We start from the raw sequence: 26206 nt of genomic DNA, 5'->3' as shown, positions 1-26206 counted from the left end.
CCTCCGGCGGCGGGGGCACGGCCCCGGGGTGACGTCACGGCTCACGTCACGGCGCCGCCGCCGCCTCTCGCGCGCTTCCCCGTGAAGTCCCAAGAGGCGGCGGAGGGCGGGAGGCGGCCCCTAGGGGGCGGGGCGGAGAGAGGGGGGGGATCGCGACATGTCGGCGCTGTGCCGAGCTGAATTAGGGTCGTTAGGGGTGAAAAAGCCCCACAAAGTCACCTGATCCTAGCACCAGTGTCCCCACTGAGCTGTGTACCCAAGCACCACGTCCAACCCCTCCCTGAACACCCCCAGGGACGGTGCTGCCACCACCTCCCTGGGCAACCCGTCCCAACGCCTGGCTGCTCGTCCTGAGGGGAAATGGCTCCTCATTGCCAGTCTAAACCTCACCTGGCACAACTCAGGCCATTCCCTCTGCTCCTCTCACTGGTTACCTGTGAGAAGAAGCCGGCCCCAGCTCCCCACACCTTCCTTTCAAGCAGTAGCAGCGAGCAATGAGGTCTCCCCTCAGCCTCCTCCAGCCCAAACACCCCCAGTGCCCTCAGCCGCTCCTCACAGGAGTTGTGCTCCAGGCCCTTCACCAGCTTCACAGCTCTTCTCTGGACACATTCCAGGGCCTTGATGTTGTAGTGAGAGGTCCAGGACTGAACACACTGAAAGGACAGGCCGTCTGGGCATGCAGTGGGGCTTTTGGGCATGCTGAGAGGGTGCAGCGTTAGGGAAACCATCTGGAAACCTACAGGCACCCTAGGTACGGGGTAACGAGCTGTGGCATGCTGGCCTCAGCTTGCACTCCAAATTTGGCAGAGGCTTAGCTGTGAAGTGTTAAGCGAATTACGCCATGAATAGCACCCACAGGCTTTTCCACACTCATCATTCATTGTTTTTCTATTACGTGGTATTGAGCCTTCCCTATGCCAAAGCCACAGGTTTTTCATGTGACACCTGCATGCCACAAGAGAGTACAGTTGGTGACTGGTCCAGAAGTCAGTTGCACAAATTCTGGCTGGCTGGCATCATCCCCCAAACAATACACATAGAGCCAGTGGGCAGGGTCTGCCTTTCTTTAGTGGGGTACTTCTCTGTCCTGCCACTGATCCTCATTGAGCTTAGGTGGCCTTAAATGTCCTTGAATTTATTCCATTCTCTCAAAATTCATTGAACATGACCTGAAGATTTGAAAATTATTAGGCAACTTGACAGACTGCAGTTGCATAAGTCTCGTTTCCATTGTAAACCAAGCTAAACCAGTCTAATGTTGCATATTTTTACTAGCGCAAAGTGTATGTCTTGGCAATAATGCCATAAATAACAGCAATATGTTTTTGTATAAAAACATATGTATACAATTTATTGAATTTATAACATTTCTTTAAAGTACTATTTCAAAGCAGTTTCAGTCAAACCTTTATTGAATTGGACTTACGCCTACTGCCATTGCAGACAGGAAGAACACATAATTATTTATTCCTTAGTTTCTTTGGAGTCCGTTTATAGTGTCTAAGTTTCATCTTTAAATTTATATTTTTTACCTTTATTCATATCTTAGTGGAAATCAGCTGTAAATATGTAAGTATTGCAGTCCTTCAGGGAAAAAAAAAAATAATGGAAAAAAGGGGAAAAAGTAAAGAGCTACCACTGGGTATTTAAAGCTAAAGTGCTGTTTGTTTGAGTTTGCAATAATGGGCCTCAAGTTATTGAATCTGAAAATAACTAGAACAGAATGAAAACAAACTGTAGACTCATTCCCTGTCTGTCACATTCTTCATTATCCTTCTCTGGTTGTTCTGTCACTGACTTCCTTGGTCTTAAAAATAGCATGAGCTATCTGCATAGCCTTGTGATCTGATCCTGGCACACATCAGTACAGTTCATTACACTCAAGGCTGAGAAGACAATGCAATCACCTAAGACTTTCAACATATGTTGATCTTACAGTGTGTTTACAGTTTTTTGTTTTTGTTTTTTGTTTTTTCTTGACCTTAATTGCATTATCTGGAACAGCTTATTTTTCATACACCAGGTTTACATTAGCATCAACTAGATTAGCACCACAGAAGTCATTTTATGTTGTAATTAAAAGTAACTTACAGCATGGCATCATTAATAATAACATTCAAATTATTGTTCGTATCTATTACCAAAACTTCAGCAGATACCTAGAGACAAAGTAGGTCATTTAAAAGAAAGCCTTGAGAAATGTCAGGATGGCAGCTAGCATTCCCAAATATCATTACCTGTGTCTGATAGTAAGATTGAAAATTTGACTTTGCTGAAGGAACTTTGTAATTTTCTCTAAAACAAATGTCTATGACTGTCTGAATCATTCATACTTAAGTAATACAAGTACCATATTTTCTGTCATTTAATTTGCTGGTGTTATAAATGGCTAGGGCCCAGAGGCAGACAGGGTTCAAACATTTCAAACAGAATTGTTCTTTATGGACACGAATTGTTAAAACATTCCTCACACTGGCTATAGCATCCGAGTCCCACTGAAATTAGCCTTGAATATCAAGGCTATGCTGGAAAACAGGCCAGTGCCACTTGCCATTCAAGTGTTACCTTCTTGACAGTCTGTCAAGGCCTGGGGGACAAAGTCTTGGTTTGTGCTTGATTTAGTCAGGAGGTTTGCCTTGGCTACTGCCCATGAACAGGCTTGTGTAGAGATAAGCAAGGGCTTTGTCTCTGCCCCAGTTTTTCTTCTCGTGGAAGAAGCCTTACATTTCAGTCCATTCTCTACTTCCATAAAAACATTACAAATTGTTATGTGTACAAAAAAACCATCTTCTACACCCATCTAAGGGTCAGTAACAGGAATGAACACACCAGGACTCCTGCAGCCAGCAGACAAGTGGCACAGTACAGATCACCCCAAAGCCACCCTTCCACGACATCCAAGCTCCTTTGCAGACTCGTCCCTGCTGTTTTCCCTGACCTACACCCAGCGCTCCTGAGCAGCGCTCAAGGGCCGGGTGTGCTGGCAATTACACCGTACAGGTGGTTGCAAGTTAGTCCTCAGACCTCAAGGCAAAAAAAAAAAAATCCCTCAGGTGCTGTCAGGTTTTTTAAACAAATATGTTTTGTGGATGATTAAGATGCATATGTGTGTAAAGCAATTTTGAAAAGTGCCTGAAATTGCATCTTAGAAGTAATGTACCTAGCGTCCTTGTTTTTTTTCTGCCCAAATGACTCTTCAGCTACTACCATTCAGATTGTAAAGTGTCACTGAAGTGCTGGAAGAATTAACAAATCATTTTAAAACTGAACTCCATTTCTCTCACATTTGAAGACAGCATTCACTACTTGTGCCACGTTTTTTCCTACTGCAGCGAACCAGTAAGAGCAGCGGTTTTGCTCATCTGTTGATCAGCTCTTACTGAAATGCCAGCATCACTTGGCAACCCGGTCTCACAAAACACAAAGGCACAACACTAAAAATACGACTTTAATGAGCTTTGCCAACATCTGTTGGCTGGGGCTCCTGTACATAAACTACAAATCCTGCAAACTTTCCCCAGGGCTGAAGGGTTCGTGGCACGGAGACGTGACCCCTGCCCACTTTATGGTGGGGCCTCTCCCCAAAACCCTGCACGGGTCAGGGCTGGAGGGGACGGGGTGGGGGGGCTCAGAAGACACCCCGCTTTCTCCCCACACTGTCACCATGGAGCTTTGGGGGTGCTTCTCCTCTGTGAGGGGAACAAGAGCCCACCATGGCAACCGTGGTGTGCCGGGGGCTACCGGCCAGAGTGGCAAGGGCCAGCGGCACGCACGGAGCCATGCCCAAGGGCAGGTGGCCCAGCCCCAGCGCAGAGCGCCCCGGTGCCTGGGTAAGGGGCAGTGGGAGGGTTTTTCTTAAAAGACAAAGCTGCACAGGACTTTTTTTTAAAACCTTGAAGTGGATGAAAAGCGATGTGCTGAGGGTGACGACCCTCAGGGAGGAGAGCCCCCAGGCTGCCCTCCCGAGTCACAGGTGTTTTTAGGGGAAGCGGTGCTCTGCACTCCCAGCGTTTATGAGGAAAAAGTGTCCTATATATTCACAAAAACTATACTAACACAGTCTCAAATTAATTTTTTTTTTCTTTCAGTTTTCCAGCAATGCTTGAGGTCTTTTACATTTATCCCTAATTGATGGTCTCCTGGGAGATGCCAGCCGGCATTTCCTCCAGCTCCCGCCGTCAGCGGCCTCTCGGCAGCGATGGCGCAGCACTTTTTTCGCTCCCTTAAGCCCTCGAGCCTAGAATTTCTGAGTCGTTCCCCAAAAGTTTTGTGCTTTCAAGCCTCCTGTCATACAAGTGCAGGAGTAGCGTGGGGAAAAGAAGGAAAAAGAGACAAAGACGTTAAATGGTTTTACGAGGCAGAATATCATTATAAAAACAATTTCCGGAAAGTTCCTGCAAAAATAATGTTCTTGTCCATTTTACTGATCCATATCATAAGTTTTTGGTAGTGCTTGCACTGTGTGGGGGAGGCTCCCGATGCTTCTAAGGGCCACTAGGTGCTGCTCCAACACCAATAATACAAAAACAACTGGGAAAACACAATTTCGCCCACATTTCTGATCTGATTTTTTTTCTTTTTAATTGATCGTAATGTTCACTATTTCCTAGTTTGCTCATGTTGGAGGATGCCAGAGTCAACCTGAGTCAACCACCAGCTCTGCCCTGAAGCAGGCCCAGGACGCGCAGGTGGCCCAGCACATGGAGGGCAGGCTGCCGCTCACATACAGGGCTCGGGAGCAGGTGAGTTACCAGCTCTGCAAAATTCAGCCCATTACAGACACTTTCTGCACGGTACCGCTTGATAAAGTTTAAGAATAGCACTTAGATTTGAGGTAGTTAGCAGGGCAGTTGCAGCTTTGTGCCTCAAGGAGTGAAATTGTCAGCAGTGCAAAGGGAGAGATGTATTTCACTGTTGCTTGGCTACAGTTTGGGGTACTCAAAGTCCTGCTGGTCTCCAGTGCCAGTTACTTTTCCCTTTTATTAGTTATTATAGCTGTCTGAGACACGCTTATGTGCCAGAATATATTATGATCGATCTCAGTCCAAAATCTGTGTGTAAAGTAGCCCTATAAAAGCATTTAATTGAAATTTGACAATCCATTTTGAATTGTCAGAAATTGTGAATATTCAAACAAATTATTTTTGCTTATTAAAAAGTTAGAAACTTCCTATCTGAAACATCGTTGAGGTTTCCTTCATAATGAGAATTGAGATAATTTTGGAAACAATCAGCAGCAATTTTAAATCCTATTTAAAATATTACATTTTCATAAGCACATCTTTATGTCCTGTTTTTATCATCACGCTGAGTTTTGCTTTACACCCCCACTTTGCACACAGAATGTTTTCTCTTTTCATTTTCTGTAAGCATAGCAATTATACTGAGTTCATTTCACAAATTTTGCTATAATGAAGGGCAGAAATGGGCAAGCAAGGAATATTTAAAAGGGTAGCTTGTAGCTAGTGAAAAGGAGACAATTATAACTATACATGATGCTGATTTTCTATCTTTCTGAGGAGCATCTGGCCGTAAACACTGTTCGGAAAGAACCAGGTTAGATAGATGTTTATCAACACTAGTATGACTGTTTACCTGATGTTATGCCTTGTGTTGAGCAACCCTTCACTGTTGAAAAGCATTAGTGGAATTCCTCTCTCTCATTAATCAAGAATTAAAATGAGGTTAGTACTAAGAGTACAAACAAGCATCGAAGGCTAAAATTTGATGTCTTGTGAACAATCTGAGGAGGAAGATGACATATGTGACATTTTGAAAAGAATGCTGATGAGTGTTGGAAGCTCACTGCACGCGAAGCTGGATATTTCTAATCTCTTTGTATGAGGGAACTCACTCACTGTGAGGTTAATTAATTATCTAAGATATATAGTACTTTTTAAGCTTATATTATATCTCATTTATTACTTTGTGGTAGGCATGCAATTATTCTGTAAACGATTTTTGTAAACATTACTTAATATGGGGAATCCTTCCAAGAAATTATATTTAACATGTAGCATCTTGATTTTCAATTTTCCTGTAGCATATAGGCACTAGTAATAAACACTACTCCTAAAATGTTCAGATTGATGTGTAATTGCACTAGGAAATTTTAGTAAGTCTAATATTTTACTGTCTTTGAAGTTGTTTATTTTTAAGCACATCCAGAAGAATATATCTGTTGAACTTACCAGGCTACGGTCTGCTTGAATCTATACGAGAGAACAAGTGAACGTGTGGTATCTCCCCTCAAATATAGAGAATCTGTCTAGTATATCATATAGGCTAAGATATGATCATGCAACTGGACTGCAATGCAATCAGGCAAATTCTGTATTTGATCAGTCTTCTTCCTCGGGCAGGCCTTCAGTTATATTTAGAACTAATTCAGGTTTTATCTCATAAAATCCACTTATTCTTGAAACACATTTAAAAATATATATTTTACTATTTTACATTAGAATTTCCTCTTCTGTTTGGAGGTGAATATCATAGTTGGAAGATGAAAAATGTATTCCACATTGGTAAAATTAAAAAACACTAGAGCATTTACAGAGAAAATAAAAACCCCAACATTAAACAGGAAAATAATGTTTGGGGAAGAACAGAGGCCATCTAATAGTCCAGAAGAGCTTTCAGTGTTTATTTTCTTGCTATTTTAAAAATATGCTAATGATATATAATAAACAAACTTTAAAAAATAAATATGTTAAATTACCTTTTTTTTTACAGTTGTCCTTTTTTCTTCTAAAATTCTTGTTTCATTTTAGAGTCTGGATGAACATTATGTTAAAAAATGGAATTATAAATTAGTTATGTGATTAATACCTCCTCCGCTTCCCCTGCAACAAGCAGTGTACATGACATTCAGTACATAAATCATAGATTAATTCAGTTTTGAGGTCCCTTTTGTAGTTCATTTTAATTAGCTTTGGGCTTGCTAGTGAACAAAACAAGGCAATCCTGACATATATCTCGTATTTTGTTGCTTGTATGTAACATTTCTTATTTGAAAATTCATGCTTTTATATTAATCATGTATATGTTCAACAAGTCAAGGGAACACAAATCCTCCTGATTATTTTGTAAAAAATAAAAGGAAAAGAAAAAAAAGAGTCCATTTTGTCCCAATAAAATTATGTGTAAATGAAGATTTAACATATGAAAGTGACTTCTGTGTTAGAATGGAGAGCTGTAATTTCAGCATCTGCCAGAATGTAAGAACTAAGACTAGTAGACTCCAAACAAATTATGTGAAAATTCATATTTTTTTTCAAAAATTTTTTTTTCAGAGAGCCGTGAAGAACAACTTCCCATTTTCTTCTCATGACAACAGACACTGCCTACAGAATGTGGGAGAATATTTTGATTTTGTAAGTACCCAGCACTGAGAAAAATCAGCGAGATTGTTATCTTTTCTCTCCCTTGCAAAAATTATCAATGCTTTAAATTGTGAGAAAAATTTAAATAGCAAAGAAAAAACACACTTTTTATTAGTATAGGGATGTGACTTCTCTGGGACTGGCACATGTATACAGCAGCACAGATGGTCATTGAGAATTCAAGAGGAACATAAAACTCTGTGATCTGGGTCTCTGACAGGCATTTTCTAGTGGTTCTGCTAGGTATGGCTTAACATGATTTTGTACCCAGTTACATGTCCTATTACTCAGCTAAAAGTGATTGCCTTTGGTTTTGGGGGAGTCGTAGCCACTTCACAGCCCCACAATTCACAGTCCCACATGTTTGTTTCAGACTCATCTTCATCATAAGTTTAAGCAAAATCCATAGGACACCCACAATATATCTTCATACCTTATTTCCTTATTACCTTATTTCCTTTCCTATTACCTTATTACCTTACTTCCTTCATGCCTTATTTTCCGTTTCATCTCTCTTTAAACAAAAGACCGGTCTAAATGTGTTTCAATGTATGTTGCAGAAGCCACAATTTTGAGATTTTAAATTATTCTGGCTTTACTGTATGTGACACAGGTTCGTGTTTTTCAGCTTTTTACATCTTTCCAGGCAGTGAAAGAAACTGAGTAGTTTACAAGGTAATGAATAAAGGAGGAAGAAGCAAACTGTGATGTTGAAAGCCTCCCTGACTTTGGGCTGTGTTAGACCTAGCTTTTGGGTTTTCATAATTCATTAATACTGAGTAACCTCCATTTCTGTGCACTTCATGCAGTGTCTCACAGTTTTAGAGATACTAATCAAACATAATTTCAAATAAATTTCCTGCAAGCTACAGACTGTGAAAATCAGGCTCCGTTTCTCTGTGGGGATAGTTTTGAAGACTCAGATTTCACAGTCTGTCTCAGTTTCTTTGCTGCAGTCCAAACATAAAATTATTAACCTAATTCTCTGGGTTACTCTGAAGATTAGCCAAGTATAGCTAAATATCTTCAAGTATATAGTATGCTAGAGAAATACAGAGTGTAAGTGGTTTATTAGCAGTAGTAATGGATGGAAAGTCAACATATTTCCTATTATATATGCAACCAGAAATGTTCGTACAGGCAAGTCTGGCAATATTATTTTTAACTTGCTAAAGATCAACCATGAGTTCTTGAAATCGCTGTGGTAACAGCTTTGTTAACTTCCTGGTGGGGCAGTGACTGTTACAAGCTTCATCTGTGAAGCTGTGATTGTAAGTCATATGTTTACATGAATTTTTCTTTCATTCTTTTTTTCTAGGGTATGGGCCGGAGAAAGGTAGAACCAGAGAGAAGGCAGCAGAACTCACAGAACTTCTTCCTGTGGGCTCACGAATCAGTTCCTAGCAGTGAGGATGGCTTAACCATTTATCAGACATCATTTGTGAAGGGTCAGACTACTGAGAGCCCATTCTGTAGGCGATACCCAAAACACCACACCAAAGAATCTCACACTGACAAATCTGCTCCTGAGAATGAAAAAAACGTGCAACCAAACAAGTCATCATAATTATAAAAACACCTTTGTAGCGCTGCCTTACATAATCAGAGCCTTTTCTGGAGATCTGAACTAGTTGTCACTCAAATGAATGATGAAATAAACGTGTAAAGTGAATAAAGTGGTAGTGTAGCTGTGAGTTCTTTGAAGTCAGCAATTCTGTGTTACTCTGAAAACATGCATTACTGTAAAAAAAAATAAAAAATGAAGAAAAGCATTATGAGGAAAAGCATGATTGTACATACTTTTAGAAATACCTGTATTAGGAGAACAGAGGTAGTGACTATACTTGTGTTATTTGATACTGGTTGATCCTCATCTTCACACAAAAGCTCCTTCAGCTTCAGAATCAATGGCACGGCTATACCTCAAGCAGCTGACAGCATCTGTGTTGACAGAAGTATATAATGGAACTGGATCCTTGAGGGTTCACCACAGCAGGGAGCCAAAACTGCATGTTCAGATAGGAGATAAACTTTGCTGAAAGGTTTTATGGAGATGAAGGTATGTTGCTAGCCGTTAGGGAAACTAGATAACAAAGAAGCTGAGCAAAATAACTGTGATGCTTTGTTGTAACACAGCAGTTGTGTAAGTAAACAATGAAAGGATGTGGCAGGCAATGTTTGTGTGCCTGTGTGGTAATTCTAGAAAATGGGATTGTATGTACATACGTGTCATTCATGGCAGTAAGGCAAAAAACAGCTCAAGCTGAAAGTGCAAGGCTGCATAAAAGTTAGTTTCAAGTAGACTGGCTCTGAACAGAACTGATGGTTTTATAGTTGCATGTCCCCGAGGAAGTGAATTCAGAACCAATCCTCCAAGCACTCTGCTCCCAGGATACTTACTGACTTTAGTTATGGGAGGCATTACAGTCAGACCTCCAAATAATGTGTTTTCCTCTTCTGGATCATTTCCATTAATATCAATAAAATAAAAGACAAAACTATGTATCTTAAAACATACTATAAATAAGCTTGTTGCTATGCAAAATATTTTTTTTTCTTTGTTTACAAGATAAATGGAAAAAATAAACTCTAATCCCTTAGAATTTCTTGCACTGTAACAGATGCCAGAAAATGAACTATGTTAAGAAATGATTTCTTCCTTTCAGTAAACAGATACATCTTTTTGTATCGGCTTGCAACGGGTGATCTTTCTGTGTGCCATCAGCACAGATTATATTAGAACATTTCCCCAAACATGTAGCAATTTTATGAGCACATGCTGAAATAATAAACTTTTTATATATGAAGTCTCCCTTACTAAAGTTCTTGGAGTATACACACAATATGCAGAAATGCAAAACATCATAGAACAATGTAAAAACAGATAAAAAGCCAAGCAACATAGTGTGATTAAAAAGAATTATTTTTTTTCAAAGACTGTCTGCCTGACAACTCTCAAGTCAGAATTTCCAGAGCTTTAGCCAACAATTTCATCTCCAAACCGATTCAAAACTAATGTGTGTGCCAATCACATGGTAAATGAAGTACCCCATGCTGTTTGGCATACTCAAGAGGGCAATCTTGGACCTCCATCAGAAGGAAGAAACACATTCTTGCTACATTGGTAATGTTTATCTATGGTCTAACATTACAACTGGATATAGTGAACTAAATTGCTGTAGTTTGTTATGCCTTAAAACACCAGTAGGAAATTCCAGATCTTTTTTTCTTTTTTTTCACTTTTTTTTTTTCTTTTCTCAGATTTTGACTCAAATGTAGATTTATTTTAGTAGTAACCGGATTCGTCTCGTTACATGTTCTCAGCATTATGATAGAGATTTTGGAGGAGAAACTGTAGAGCTCATGCAACCTCTGTACAAATTGAAATACACTGTGCTGGGCTGAACAAAACTGGTGATTCCCACATACCACATGCTCTGACTGTGTTTCTTTAGTAAATAACATGAGATGCAATATGCTGAATTTTGAACTGAATGATAAAAGCCCCAGACAAATTCCCCAGAAAGTCATATCCTTGTATAGTTTGGATAAAATCATTGATTTTATTTCATCCTTTCACAATAATGTCTCTGAGAAGAAGTCCCTATTGAGTTAAAATACTTTTTAGATATTTTTATTTTCCTTCTTCTTCTTGGGGGATGGGAGAAAGTGGAGGAGGTCTGGTAACTCCCATAAAGGTTTCCTAGTCAGTGCAGGAAAGCGCTGCCGGCTGGTAGTTAATTAGGATCAGATGGGTGGAGGTAGGCTCAGCACAATGAGCACACTATGGGTTAACTCAGCCAAATACTGCTCTGGAGAAGCAGAGGGTTTAGGGGGTATGCTCTACCTCATGTTCAGAGTGTTTTGCTTTTTTTTTTGCAAAGTTTCCTTGAACAGGATCTTCAACAACTTGTGCACAGCCAGAACCTCTGTACAGAAACAGACTTTGTCCTTTTGAACAAGCAGCAGTTGTAACACTCTGTTTTTTCTCCTGAGCCTACATCAATTTGGGGACTGTCTGTACAGCTTTCTTAAGCAGTCTCTTTCACTTTAGTTTAAAAGTTATTTCAGTATGTTAGCTAAATTCACAGAATTCAAGCAAAATTGATCAACGGAGTTTAAACCAAGGGAATAGACACAAGGCTATAAGTTCCTTTGGTTAAATGAGTTGATACTCCTCCACTGAACCTGGCAACTGGCTAAGATTGTTTAATTAATATGTTTTGAGCTGAAGAACAGCAGCTTTGTCACTTACCTTTCCATGCCCTCCGTCAAGAGAGCCCATTTCTCAAGTTGTATCAGGTCACCTGCATTGGAATATGGTTTTATGTTTGTATTTGGATGGTTATGTACACATTTAAAGAATTTTTTTAAATTTTTTTCTACCCTATGCACTGATAACTAGATCTGATAAAATGGTCTCAGTCCAAGCTGCGTTTACGTGGAGCATGTAGCCTTCTGGTAAGGTAGATGTCAGCCTTCCTTCTGCAGTTGTTCCACTTATAAAATGCCATGACCTCTGAAATACAGTCATTTTCACCCTGATAGGCAAACTGCTGACGTGGTGCGATAGCAGATGAGTTTGGTTTTCATACAATAGGGGGCAATATATAAATTTCTCCTTTTGTTTACTTGCTCTCTAAAGCAGCTTAAGGAAGGAGGATGCTTGATGCCCGAATTGCCTGCCCCGTGGGTTGGGTTGGGCAGGAGGTGGAGTGCTGCTGCTCTAGGGGCTGGTAATTCAGTGGGGATGCAGCAGCTTGACTTCCAAGTCATCTGCTGCTAATCGAATCACTGTGCTCATAATCAAATCCCTGCGTGTAGCTCAAATGTGGTTTCTTAGCGTGTGCTCTCAAGGTTAGTCAGAGTGAAGTAACTCGATATAAATGGTGCACTGAAGATGAGTATTTTTTCCCTCCCCAAGCTAGCAATTCTGTTGCAGATCTGTCTAAATCCACAACTGGTGCTGTTTTATTCACAGCGATGTATTTCAAGAAGTACAATCTTTTTAGTGTAGATAATATTAATCTTTATGAAATGTTCTTATACTGGGTAAGCTTTTCCCTAGCCAAGTGAAATACTAGAATAATTATAATAGTGCTATTGTTGAACCACAAGTATAGATCTCTGTCTAATAGAAAAGTGATTGTGCTGGATGACAAGAAATACTCCTGAAGCACATAGGAACTTTGGATTAGGCATCTCTATGCTTAAATCAGCTTTTAACTTCCCTCTGTCACTGCTGCATCATCTGATGACACAGATCACTAGGGGAAAAAACAGAGACCCAATCCGCTCAGGGATGAGAAAGGACTATGTACAGATATATATATATATATATCAAACATCTTGCTTTATGCATGCCTCCCTGACAAAGTATGAAAATAATAAGCTGTTAAAACATTATCTCTGGAATATCAAATTAAAGGGAAGCCTATTCAGCAGGGAAGGAATCCTAACTGACCTTAATTTGGATGTATGGCAATAGTGGGTGTGAACGAACCATTAGAGCACCCGATTTATGATTCAGTCAGGCAGCTGTGCAGCATTTATGAAAAGCACATTGTCAGGTTGCTGTCCTGTCAGATCCCGGTTTATTGTACTTCCATATAGTCACCTGAAAGTGAAGCATCTCAGGTCATCCTCTCTGAAATGTTGCATACAGAAAGGAACCAAGCTTGAAATAGGCAATTTTCAGACCAACAGAATCAAAGAAGACCCAGGGGACATGTCTAGTCCTACTTCCCACTCAGGCTGGACTGGTGGCAGCACGGGATCGGCTCAGTTGTGGCTTTCTCAACCTGATCCTGCCTTCAGTACCGAGGGGATAACAACATCTCTCAGCCTGCTAATGGGAGGTGTTTCTCAAAGCCTTCATCTCTCCTGAAGCCTGGAAATTGAAATCATCTTTGAAAAGTCTGTAAAACAGGTGGGGCGAAAAAAGTGAACTTGCATTTTCTTGTTCTCCTTCTTTCTATAGATAATGTGCAGCTAATTTTGTATGCACCAGAAGTGGAAACTGTCCTTTCCAAGATGATTCATTTAAACCCCTATTAATCTACCATTGGATGCAAGAGACACCATTAAGGCTCCCACAGGTACCTAAAATGCTGCTTCTGGAGAAGTCCAATGTGCCTTAGTCTTGATAGCACCAAAACAAACCTCTATAGGGAAAAGGTCCACAAATTAATGATTCTTCTGTCACCACTGTGCTTTAAATCAGGAGGAATGCTCGAACATTTCAAGTTCTTCAGAGGTTATGAAAAGAGCAGCAATTATCACGTCTTTGTGTAAAACCTTAATTATTGCAACACCCATTGGGAAGAGGTTATTCTATGTCCCTACGCTTGGAGGAAAAAGGCTGTGGGTTTTTACACGGTGGTGCAAGTTTTCTTTGTTTTCCTTTTACTGAAACTGTCTCACATGCATGTAATATTTAGATGTTCATCAGATCAGCAAGGGGATGCTCACATATGTACATGGACGAGCACGATGATCCAGCCTAAGGTTTAGGACACTCCCAGGAGAGGGGCTTGCCTGGATCCGGGTCCTTGTATGGATTTTAAATTTGAAATAAAGATGAAGTGAAGCAAGGACTGGCACTCAGGTCTGCCTCCTCACAGGTGAGCGACCCAGAGAAAGCCTGTGCTTTCTTTCAAGCCCGATCAATATTTAACCATTTCATACAAAATGCAGCAGCTTTGGCAGAAGGGATATAGGATGGTCTCTTCTCCAGACTACCCCAAACAGTTCAGAAATGCAGAAGAATTTTAGGAATATTTTCTTTCACCTTGCTGCAGAACGTGTGGGAGTAGTCAAATGACAATCATAAAGCACTCCACTAATTGTAATGAGTTAATCCTTACGGTAGAGTAGCACCACGAAGTACTTAAGTAGCAGTACTCATTTTACAGATGACTTAATTGTGGCACGCTGCACTGGCTGATTACTTGAAGTCCCCAAATCAGCAGCAAAGCCGTGGCTATAAAATGGAGCCAGGGCTCGACTTGTAGCCTCTTGCTGTAGGCAGCACCTCCTTCCCTGTGCACGGATTTCCTGAAGAGCTTCATTAGAGACCTCGTGGTCTGTCTGTGTATTTTTTAAGAAACTGATGGCTGCGTATATGCTTTTATGATCTCTTTCAATATTCTATGCAATGAGACAAATCTCATCACTTGAAGGATGCTGTTTCCAAAATAGGAGTGTATTTTAAATGTAAATGAACACACAGTTTCCTTCTCTCATTCTGTCACCCCTCCCTCCCCAAATAAAAGTCATATTTAGGTTGTCCAGCGTATTCTAATGCCTACAAACAGCAGTGCCTACATGTGAACAGACCAATGGAAGTAGCACGTACAGTGTTCAGAAGTAAATTCTTGTGGGATCAGGGTCTATAATACTAACCAGACATTCAGGCCTCAAATGGCATTTTAGGCATGCATTAATGACCCTAAGCGACAGACCTTCTCATCTTATTGCTTAATTAATCAATGGCCCAGTGGCACATTGGCAGTACTCTTTTTCAAGCTGTGCCTCCCCTCAGATGATAATCAGATGGTATATGGCTGTATCTACTTATGGGAAAGTCAAAACCCAATAAATAAAGTTTAATTTCCTGATTCCCCTGGGATATAATGATTCTTTTTAACAATGCTTCTTCAGTTGAGTTGAAATTAAAAAACAGCATGATCAACATATTGCATAATATTTCATGGATGGAGTTAAGTACCAGGTTCAAAGATTTGATTTAAAAAAAAAGAAAAGAAAAAAAAAATAAGGCCAGAGGAGAGAATTGATACAGAGAAGACTGTTGATACAGAAGCAAAACATTTTCCATCAAAATGCTTAGTCCTGGCTTTGTTATTGATGTTAAACTCTACACTGGCAACTTTAAAGCATTACTGTAAAGGTCTTCTATGCACGTTAGAAATTAATTTTCATTCTAAATTAAGCATTGCTATCATTTGGAATAGAATTAACATTTAGTCTTAAAAATATTTTTGTAATGTGCAATACAGTTAGGTACCATAGGAGGGCAGATGTGTTGAATGGCTTTATTTTGATACATCATTTTTACTTCAGTATGGAATCTACTGTAGTGAGTTGAATTACAGGATTTCTACCCGTCTCTGAGCTCTGAATCATCTCAGAGAAATGCAACGATGTGATTCAGATGCAGAGTTAATGAAGTAGCATGTCTTCATGGACTTAAACATTCTTTTCCAGTCATTCATTTTTGATGCTTACGAAGTTCAAAGATTATTTAATCTATAGTTATTTTGTTTTGCCTTTGAGAGTTTATAATCTGACTGCAGTAACTTACTTTAATCAGAATGACAATATCCAGCAAATCAACAAAATTTGTTCTTTAATTTACTTACTTAGGTTTAATTCAACTTTTTATGATGATTTTAGCTCTGAGCTTTCAATATATGTTAATTTATACTACAGCTTTCTTTATGCTTGAAGTTAAATTCAGTCTTAAATACAAACAAGCTTCATCCTCTGAGTTAACTAATTCCATACGAAATCTGAAATTTGAAATTCCATTCAATCCATGTTTGCCTCGTCAAGAGAGGGGAAAAGTGAATGAAACTTATTTATTTATTTATAATATATATATTATATTATATTTATTATAATATATGTATAAATAATATATATTATAATTATGTATATTATATTTATTTATTTGTATTTATTTTATAAAGTTATTTATTTTAGTTAGAGGGAGAAGTGTGTGTGTACTTTCATGGCATAAATAATCCCTCTTTGGGATTGGAAGGGATCCTGCTGTGAGGGTTCCCCAGGTGCTGAGCTCGTGCTGAGGTCCCCACCAACAGGCTGTTGGATCCCAAAGATCTTGGTCTTGGAAAGCTGGTGTGATCTCCCTGGTCTGTCTGGTTAGCCTTGGCATCCCCCACAGCCATTATAGAAAAGTCAGGTCCCTAAAGTCCCTACTGTTGTTAAACAGACTGTCCTACTCTCTTCTTGTACCGTGTGATGGGTGTAGAATGACGGCTGTCCATGGGTAATGCAGCTTCTTCTGAAAATGGAGAAAAACACCTACCATATCACACTCAAAAGGTAAGATGAGCATTTTGTCTGTCTTCTATAATGAAGTCCCTGAAGTAGAAGCAGGCTTATTAAGAAGTGAAGACATTAAGAGGCACAATTTCCAAGACAAATCCAGCCTTTCAGATGCAGGAATAACTGCCTGGCACCCTGACCTTTCTTGCTGCTCGGCTAACCCCATCTCTTCCCCTTGGGACTGGCCAAGTCTCCCTGCAAATACACCGTAACGCCTGCAGGTAGGATGCAGCCCAATTCATGGCAGCATCAAGCATCTCTAAAGGAAATATGCTTAGATCGTGGGACAGAGACGTGGCACAGTGCTACTCCGTTGTCCACAACCCCACCAACACACAGGAGGTAAACCCCGCTGAGGTCCATTTCCCTCTGCTAACATTTTTTGGGAAGCCCATGCTTACAGTTGTTCCTTCTATTCCAGTGCTGCTTCAGACTATCGGCATCTCCCAAAACTACGTTTTGTGAATGTACATCAAGGGGAAAGATCCTCCTCACCTTCATTCTCCTCTGTTCTCTGGTTGCTGTTGTCTTATTATCTAGGTTCTGATCTTATTGCCAAAATAGAAACTAAAAGTCAGTATGCAAGCTGTTACACAGGCACAGATGCTGCTGAAATCTGTAAGTAAAATTCCTGGGTCAAAACACTGCCCATTTGATAATTTCACTTATCCTGATATGTAGGTGTCTCTCTTTTTAGATAAATTCCGAATAATCTCAGTCCAGTCTCCGGTGTGCTCTTAATGTTGGTATCTAATGTGAATAAAATCTGTCACAACTGTTGGTCTGCTTACTGCACTACGTATAGGAAGCCTGTCTTCAGATTTCCTTTGCACTGTAATAAAGAGTATTTAAAGCTTTGTATTTAAAGCTTTTTTTTTTCTTTCTTTTTTTTTTTAATATATATACATATATAATGGAAACCTCTCTCCCATTTTTCTGAATGGCATTACTGTATGCTAACATGTCAGCAAAGATGGAAAAACTATTATAGGTATTATAGGCAGCTATGTTTTGCTATTTCTTCCCTACTTCTCCCCACTCCCCTTTAACTCCCCCCAGTAGGATTTTTGCAATACGTTCTAGAAATACGCTATGCACTCTGACACAAAACAATATCTCCAGCAGTAATAATAAATTAGACGCTGTGGGAATTTAAGCTTGTTCTTTTGTCCAAGGTGATATAATGGAAGTCATTCATAATGAAGAAAAAAGTAATTGTTATGCAGCATTTTTGTATTAAGCATGCCTCCCCAAATTATCCTGAGTATAAAAGAGAATGTTTTTCGAGCTTTGTTACAACCACGGTTGAGCAAAATGCATGTGAATGTCCTCTTATTTGCATAGCTGGGATTTCTTAAAATACAAACCATTCATATGTTGTTAAGCTCCCTCAAGCCTTGCTACCTCACAAGGCATGTCGTAGTTTTATCATTAATCAAAACAAAGCCAAAATCAATAAACATGCATAATCAAGACTCTCTGATTCCCATATGCAAATACACTACATATTGATGAAATGTTTCTGAATCTAAAATAGTTTTGCTCTTTTTTTCCTCTCAGGAGTCCCTGAGCCCTTTAATTTTAATATTTTATGCATTGCTATGCAAACAGTGTAAGAATGAGTTCATGTATCAGAGATAACAAGTTAAAAGATAAATGCTGGATGAATCTCCTAATACTTTTTGCTCACTTTGTTGACTTTAAAGGCGGTTTAGGCATCTGAAAGGTTGATAATTACTCGACCTTTCAAGGCTCAATCTGGCACTTGGCAAAAGCCATTGCTCTGCTGTGCGCCTTCGTGCTGGCACCAGAGCTCAGGCAGACAGTTTCACTTCATGAAAATCAGTTATTTATTATGTGCAGGGCAATGGAAATTTTAAATAATGAGGGGACAGAAGTGGTGTTCAGTCGGGACAGGTTTGTGTCCTTGGTGTGTGGCTGAGATTTTTCCAGCCCTGCCCAGGTGAGATGCAGTCCTCCAGTGCTCAAACGGGTTGAGGCTCAGATCTTCTCTAACAGATCATGCACACAATTATTGCTCTATACTGAGTGCTGCCCTATGCAGTTTTGAATTCCTTATTGAACATATGTCTGTTGTGATACAAGGAACATTACTGTCTGAAGATGCATCCAAAAATGAATGCTTGACAGAAGACTCGCTAACTTCATAGGTTTTGGGGGTGTTGCCCCACTATAGCTAGGAACTTGTTTCAATGCATGGCTCAAATTAATGCTGCAAGTTTCTTTAATCTGAATCACAAACCTCGAACGAGTGAGCTGTAATGGGGTAAATCGTGTCAGCAACTCTGCTTACCTAGTTCTGAAGCTGCCCATATCCACAGCCACTGCAAAGCACAGACCCAGGAAACAAGAACGCCAGTAATGAAAGGATAAAAATAAAACAAAATTCTGTGAAGGCCAAAGCTAAAGGAAAAGAAGGACAAAAAAGATCAGTGGTAGAAAAGCCAGGCTGCAATTAAGTTGAAAAAGTTCCTTGTTTGCTAGTCAAATAATAAGCCGTGTCAGAGCTGTAGAATTTTCTATTCGAGCATAATTGCATCTCTTGTGTATCTGTGGGACTCTGCTAACCGCAGGCACGATCCTCTCGTGAGTCATCCCCTCTGAGCTGATTTATTAACAATGTGAAAAGTTTAAAGGTGTGAAGTTTATTTTATATCATAATAAAATAAATGTGGCAGCGATCATAGATTAGGAAGCGTGGTTTCAAACTGCGAGAGTCTTTTAGGCTTATTAATTTGCTGCGGATGGGTTGCACAATGGGTCCGTCTGTTTGCCAAGCCATGCTTATTTATATTTGCTCACGGCTTGTTTTCACAACTGGGGTGTACGATAATTCCCTATGCCTTTGATAGAAATGGGTGCTCATGTGAAACAAATAGGTAGATCCTACCTGTAGCTGCTCTCCTCATGGGTGGAAGCAGACCAGAGAAGGCAACGGGGTGTTATGGATAAGCCAGGTAAAGTCGAGGGGTGCAGGGAGCTCCTCAGGTCGGGTGCTTGCTGACTTCAGTTTGTTACGAGAATGGTTTAAGGGAAATTTTTGTAGGTGTTATTAATTTTTTTTTATCGATTCTTTAGTGACCTGATCCAAAACTTTTCCTTTTGTAATAGGATAGAGTTTGAATTGTTATGGCAATTGCCTGTGCTACAGAGCATATTTGGCAAAGGGAAGAATAAAGGCAACTGCAGCAATGGGATGATGACCAAGGGGATCAAATGCTTCAGGCCAGAACCCCTTCTGATGTCGAGAAGCTTGCTTTCTTCACTTAAATTGCTTTGCTGCTGCTGCACAGTGCTCGATATGGGTTTGCCTACCTGCCTGTGCTTTCACCTGCCAGGATTGCTGCGTGCGCTACCAGCGCTCCAAATAGCACAGCAAGGCAGTCCTCAGCATCTGCCTTCCTACTCAATTTCCTGAGACAGAGAAAGGAGTGGGAGCTGTTGCTGTTTCTTTTGCCTTTTGCTTATACAGGCTGAGGTGGGACTTAACCCCTGACCTTTTCCTTCCTCATCTTGGTGACTGTAGTGCAGAGCTGCTGGTCCCCAAGACTTTTAGTGCCATGTCTGCTTCGTCCCGTGTTGCTCCTTACATTATGTGCATGAGATAAGCTGTGTAGTCCTCTACACCTTTGTTGTTTATTTTAATTGCCATTCGTTATTTTGATAGGTCCAAGGCTAATGAGGAATTGTTATGACCTGATGCACTTTGCACTTCTACGCTACATCTTTTTGCACTCAGTTATTTTCAAAAGTTAAAAATTCATCAGCCAAAACAGGAAAAACAAGCTACAAAGCCTATCTGGTTTTGGCAAGGATGGCAAAGGAAAATAAAACCAAAGCCATTTTTTTATTGCTTGTGGAAGGTATTCAAATAAATAAGAAATTAGACATAATGAGAGTTGCGATTCAAGTGATTCATATGTTTAAAGCTCTGGGGTTTCTTTGGCTCAAACTTTCTGAAAAAGGGTGGCGTATTTACCATTAATCACAAGCAGGGATCTTCAGTCTCCGGGACTGTCAGCCAAGCACCTCTTCTCATATGTTGAACTTGAAAAGGAGAGAATTCAAAAAAAAAAATAAAAAAAAAATCCTAGTGATCCTGAGACAAAGCTGTAGGGTAACAGAAAACATGATCTTCTCATCCAGGTATGAGAGCTGTAAGCCTGAACATCAGTGTGTACTGCAGCTCAGAGGACTGATATTCAGGGGGTTATTAATCTCTAGCTACATGGAATGCCATTTATATTTAGACAAACACAGCGTTTTGTGTTTTGAAAATATTTTTCATGTGAGACTTCTGAAGTGCATTGTAGAGAATAAATGGACCTCTCCTCACCCTGGAGAGGTATAATTAACCACTTGGCAGGGATAGGATTGGAACCAAGGAATCCCCCTTGCCTTTATATCCTCACCCCACTCTGAGCATCTTTGTGACCTTTTTTGGAAAAGTTTTGCAAAAGTAATATCTTTTTTTTTTTTTTTCTTTTTTCACGTCCTCTGTTTTGTTGCGCAGTGTGGTCTGTTTTAAATAAGCTCTACAGTGCAGTCATTTAAGGAAATGAAGATATTTCATAGCACGCCTTGCATTTGCATTTGAATATAGGCCACCCTGCTGTTTGATTAAACTGGAGTTTAAGAAAACTATAAGAATCGAGGTTCATATGCAGTGCAGTACTTCACACTCAGATTGCAAAGGTTGTTGAAGGAAAAAAAAATGATAATATCCTTGGAAGTACATGACTAATGAGAATATATATAGCACTTCTGAGACAGCTCAAATATATAATTATTGTGAGGATTTCACAGACACGTAAATATAATGATCTTCAGCTAAGTAAATTGCTACCTACCAATGAAATAAATATGGTCCCTTCAGAATTTGAAATAATTCAGTACTGTAGGTGGTGGGAAATGATTCACCTTAGCTGTTATCTCTGGAACAGTAATATAGAAATATATCTGCCAGTACTGTTACATTTACATTGTTCTTCATATCCTGTGGAGTTTGTCAGAAGATCTGTGGTCCCCGCTGATTTCCACCCCCTTATTTTGATAAGGCTCTGCACAGCATGGCTCAACAATGGGTTGGAGCAGCTAATATTGTTTACCACAGTAGGCATCTCAGCCATAATATTTTTCCAAGAAACACTGATGTGTTTAAAGGTCAGGTTGATACTGATTTGACTGCTTAACATGAATTCATTTTTCTAGGAGTAGAAGGGTGTACATGCCTTGGGATAAAGGTTAAACTGTTGTTTATGCACTCGATAGGTGGAAAACACAAGGCTTTAATACACAAACCATAATAGCCTATTCCGGTCAGTCAGGGAAATGTGGTGCCTTACATTTAAATGGGAGCTTTGAACGCACAGGTGCTTTCTGACTATCTCTACAGAAGAAAACTTACTGAAAAGTTCGGTGCTTGCCTGGGAGATGACGACTTAGCAACCAGTTTCATTTCTTTGTGGGCACTGTGGTCCAGGCTACCTCTCAGCTGGATGAAGAGGGTTGTGCATCCCAAAGCTGACACGGAGTCCCTACAACATGAGCACAAATAAAGGGCAGAGATACTCACGCACAGCCATGTAGGTGTCCATCTCATCGTTTCCATGTTCAGGTACTTGTTCTTATCAAAGTATAATTTCCTCCATCCTCTGAGAACTCTCCAGAAGAGACTTTATTCAAAGCCTAGTCCTGGTTTTGTGGGAAGTGAATTTTGCTTCAAAGAAATGGAGTTCTTTGCCAGATGTCTCCTTTCTTTCTAGTACCATACCCATCTCAGCCACCCCCGCCTTTATCCTCCCTCTCCTTTTCCCTTCTTGCATCCTCTCAAGGTGCGGGTCACCTCGCTGACCCATGCTGTCCATAGCTCTCCTTCCAGCTTTCTTGTCTTTTCTGTAATGAGAAAATCTTTGATGTTAGAAAGAGCTAACTGCAGCCATGTGGAAAACTAACATACTTCTCAAAGAAAACATCATCACTTTCTGATCACAGCACTTATTTTATTAACCACGCTTTTTGTTTTTGGTGTAGAGCTTTTGGGGCTTCTTAGGTGAGTAAGAGGGACAGAGTCACAGACGTGCTGTTTTCCATGCAGTGCTCAGCACCTATTCACTGAGGCAATTGGATGCCGCTGCAGTAGACCAACACCATCGCTAAAAGATATGCTTTAACAACTCAGGTTTGCTAATCAGCACTGATAAATACACAATTTCTGCTTTCGACTTTGCCTTGTAAGAGGATTAGTTCATTTCACTGTTTGTTTTTCCTTTTATTGATTCATATGGGCTGCAAACTCTGCTTGAAAGCCTCAAAGTCCACCCAGAATCTTTCCTATTGAAGTATCTTATAAATGTTTTCTAGATCAGCTGTTGTTTTTAATTTCTCCAGATTCTGTGTCTGCAAAGGCTCTGGTCCTGGCAAGGCAACTCAGGTCACTTCTTTGATCCCGTGTTCAGCGGGAAGTTCTGACACCTTGACCATCTTGGCATTTGCTTTGAGAACAGATGGAGAAAGCAGTCTGTAATACGCCTGTTGGCCTAAAAGCAGAGAATCTAGTAGTGCTGTGAGTGGCTTGCTGGCCGACATCAATAGCACAGGATGTTGTACTTCATTAGCTTTGCTTTCACAAGAAAGACCCACTGTATTGTTTTGAAGAATGTGTTCAGTTGTTTTAGCAAACTTCAAAATCCCCCATGGCTATATAAATAGAACATTCAAGCAAAGTGGCTGCAATGGCAGAGATAAAAAACCTTGAAAAATGCTCTGTCTGCAGATCACGTTGAATCCTGAAGCTGTATCAGCTCAGAAAAACTTCTGGATTTCTTCCTTTTTTTCCTTCTTCTGAAGACAGATGTATCTGGAAACCCCACAGGAAGATTTCTGACTTAGCAAACAGAGCTTGACTGCATTTTGGTTTGGTATTTCAGCTCAGTGCTACAAGTACTTGTGTCAAAGATCTTGGCTTGAATCCTGGAATTATTTCAGATGCAACGGTGTGATAAAAACAACAACAAAAAAATCCTCTCCAGGATTTCCTGCCTGCCTCTTACTTCTGCCAGGTTGCTGTTACCAAAGAGAGAAAGTTGCAAATCTAACACTGTTCCTGCTTCTTACGGGAAGATAATTTCCATGGATGCTGTGTAAAGAAGCCTCTCTACTGTTTTAGAGAGGAACACAAGGCCCACGCACACAAAAGGGTCACGTTAGGAAAAACAGCACAAGCTCGGCACTGAGTCCTTCCATTTTCTCTCTGCAGCATGTTTTTCTTCTCCCAGCCCCGCTCCCCACACCAAGGCAAAGTCCCATGGCCCTTTTCCTGTCCTCAGAATTAATCATTCCTCTGCACTGAGAGCTTCTCACTGCTTTCCTAGAAAGCCATCTGACTTCCCGATAAGTGGGGCCTTATCACTTAAAAGTTGAGCAGTTGTGACAGCCACTGGTTAGATTAATTCCAGATATGTATTTCACAAGGGTAGAGCCAAGTTTCTTAAATTTTAATAAGTATTTAAAAATGCTGTCAAAACCAGATATTGTATCTAATATTTGCTGTTGTTGGTCTGCCTTCAAAGAATTCAAGTGAATGTTTACATGTGGTTATTATTTTTGAAGTGTTATCCTACAGCTTTTTCTGGAAATCAGAAGATTGGAAAATACAGGATAAATATCATTCCATGTTAAGGTTATTTCAAAATAGGAATATGGGGGAGTTGGGAGAGGGAGGGGGGAACCTTAGTCTGTTAGAGAGGTTCTAGATCTTCTTTTCGTGTTCAGTAGAGTAACAGATATTCACTACAAAGTGTTAGTTTAAAATATTAATTGAACAAAGTAGAGGATACAAACTGACTTTCTGTTTATTGGTAATTTTTCTAACATCCTTATTACCACAGCGAGTGCTTTTGAGTCATACCTTAAGCGAGATAGCTGACACCTGTCAGAGTTTTCTTATCTCTTCCTATGGACTTCACACTTTGAATTGGCACAGTCTTGGTTACACAGCCTTATTTATTTATTTATTTATTTATTTGTTTGTTTATTTATGTATTCTTTTTACCTGAAATGTACTCACCAAGCAAATGAACCACATAGCGTGTACTGAAAGTAGACTGTGAAGTATATGGTGAATTTGGGGATCTGGAATTAATGATCAGAACAGTAAGCCAAGAGATGCCTTGAGTCCACATACCTCCCAGCTTTGCATCTGTTTCTAAGCAGTGCATTATCATTGTGAGATAAGCCCTCTTTAATGGAAACTTAGCAAGCATAATGGGTAAGGAGGATATAGCAATACAATATAATGCCCAGTTATATAGGTTGAGACATAATATTGGTCAGCCACATTGAAACAGCCTCGCAATGAACTAGAAAACCCCATGCTCTCTCAGTAATAGCACAGGACAAGTCTGTAACTGTGAGATGTTGCCAGGGCAAATTGAAGGCCTATTTAATAGTGAAAGCAAAACAAACATCTGAGATTAAAAGTAAGTGAAAAGAATGTGGTTCTTGTTAATAGAGTAAGGCAAGGGTTGCAGACACCTTTGTATTAAAAAAGGCAATTAATATTTATTTCATATCAAAGCAGAGTACTAATTAGGGCTGTGCTCTTCCCATCCCCCAGGGAAATAATCAGATGAGTGAATCTCATCTGGAAAGTTCACATATGGCAATGAGAAGCTCATCATGAAGATAAAACCAGGAAAGAACCTGGGCGACCTGATGAGATGTTCAGACTATCTCATAGACTTTGCTCTCTAATGGGGTTTAAAAGACCTAGTATTAGTGAATTTATTTTCCTGGATTTCTGGTGACACTTTCTAAAAGGCCATGATTATATATAGCTCAGTCACTTGTCAGTGTCCTTTCATTAACATGCCTAAAGAATCTTAATTGCTCAATCAGAATAGCAGATTTTTCCTCTACTGGTGAAGTTTAAGAGGTTATTCAAGCCAAATAGAGAAAATGGAAATCCTGTCCAAATGGACCCAATAGAAGGAACAAACTATTACAGGAAAAAGTCAAGGAGGCCTAGGAAGGAAATTGAAGAGCAAATAACTGAAGACAGAAAGATAAACAAGAATGATTTCAAATACACCAAAAGTAAGAGTAGCAGGGAATAAGATACAAAGGCAGTGCTGGATACTGATGTCAAAAACATGTCAGAGCTGAAATAAACCACAAAAATGAAAAACAAGTAAGCTGAACTAGATGGACTTCAACATTTAAATGTTTGAACTGTTAAATAAAATATACAGAGTTTCCTACCTGCTGGTTATCTTGCTGTGTGATGAGAGTTCAATAAAAATTGTGCGTACCTTTAAGTGAAATACCCAAGTGATTAAGTAAGCCTATTTTTGTACATGGATAACACTTGAAATGCTAAGTAGGAATGATAAAATATTTTTTACTAACAAAAAATTGCTTTCCACTGCTTTTCACCTTCAGCTGCCCCCTCCATTTTTATTTTTATTTTTATTTTTATTTTTATTTTTATTTTTATTTTTATTTTTATTTTTATTTTTATTTTTATTTTTATTTTTATTTTTATTTTTATTTTTATTTTTTATTTTTTGACTAAGTCTTATCTGTATGTATGCCAAGGCAGTTTGTATTCCATTGGAAAATTTCAACTCTTGCCAGCCTTTCCAATAGCCCCATCAAGGTCCTCTCCTTGGAAAATTTAGTGTTGGGGTTTGGGATGAAAAATTCACATCTCA

At 39.7% G+C, this 26206-nt stretch overlaps 1 protein-coding gene across 1 annotated transcript; it reads left to right on the top strand.

Moving 5' to 3' along the window:
- Window positions 1-3779: 3779 nt before the first annotated feature.
- On the top strand, window positions 3780-8949 carry TEX36 (testis expressed 36; the record flags this gene model as incomplete). The annotated part of the gene is made up of 4 exons (XM_084290574.1): window positions 3780-3830; window positions 4611-4742; window positions 7293-7373; window positions 8701-8949. The coding sequence occupies 4 exons, from the start codon at window positions 3780-3782 to the stop codon at window positions 8947-8949; spliced, it is 513 nt and encodes a 170-aa protein (XP_084146700.1).
- Window positions 8950-26206: the final 17257 nt, after the last annotated feature.

Source organism: Netta rufina (assembly GCF_964035555.1).
Source record: "Netta rufina genome assembly, chromosome: 7".
Classification (NCBI taxonomy): Eukaryota; Metazoa; Chordata; class Aves; order Anseriformes; family Anatidae; genus Netta; species Netta rufina.
Note: the sequence above shows the minus strand (reverse complement) of the source record. Positions and strands in the feature narration are given on the sequence as shown.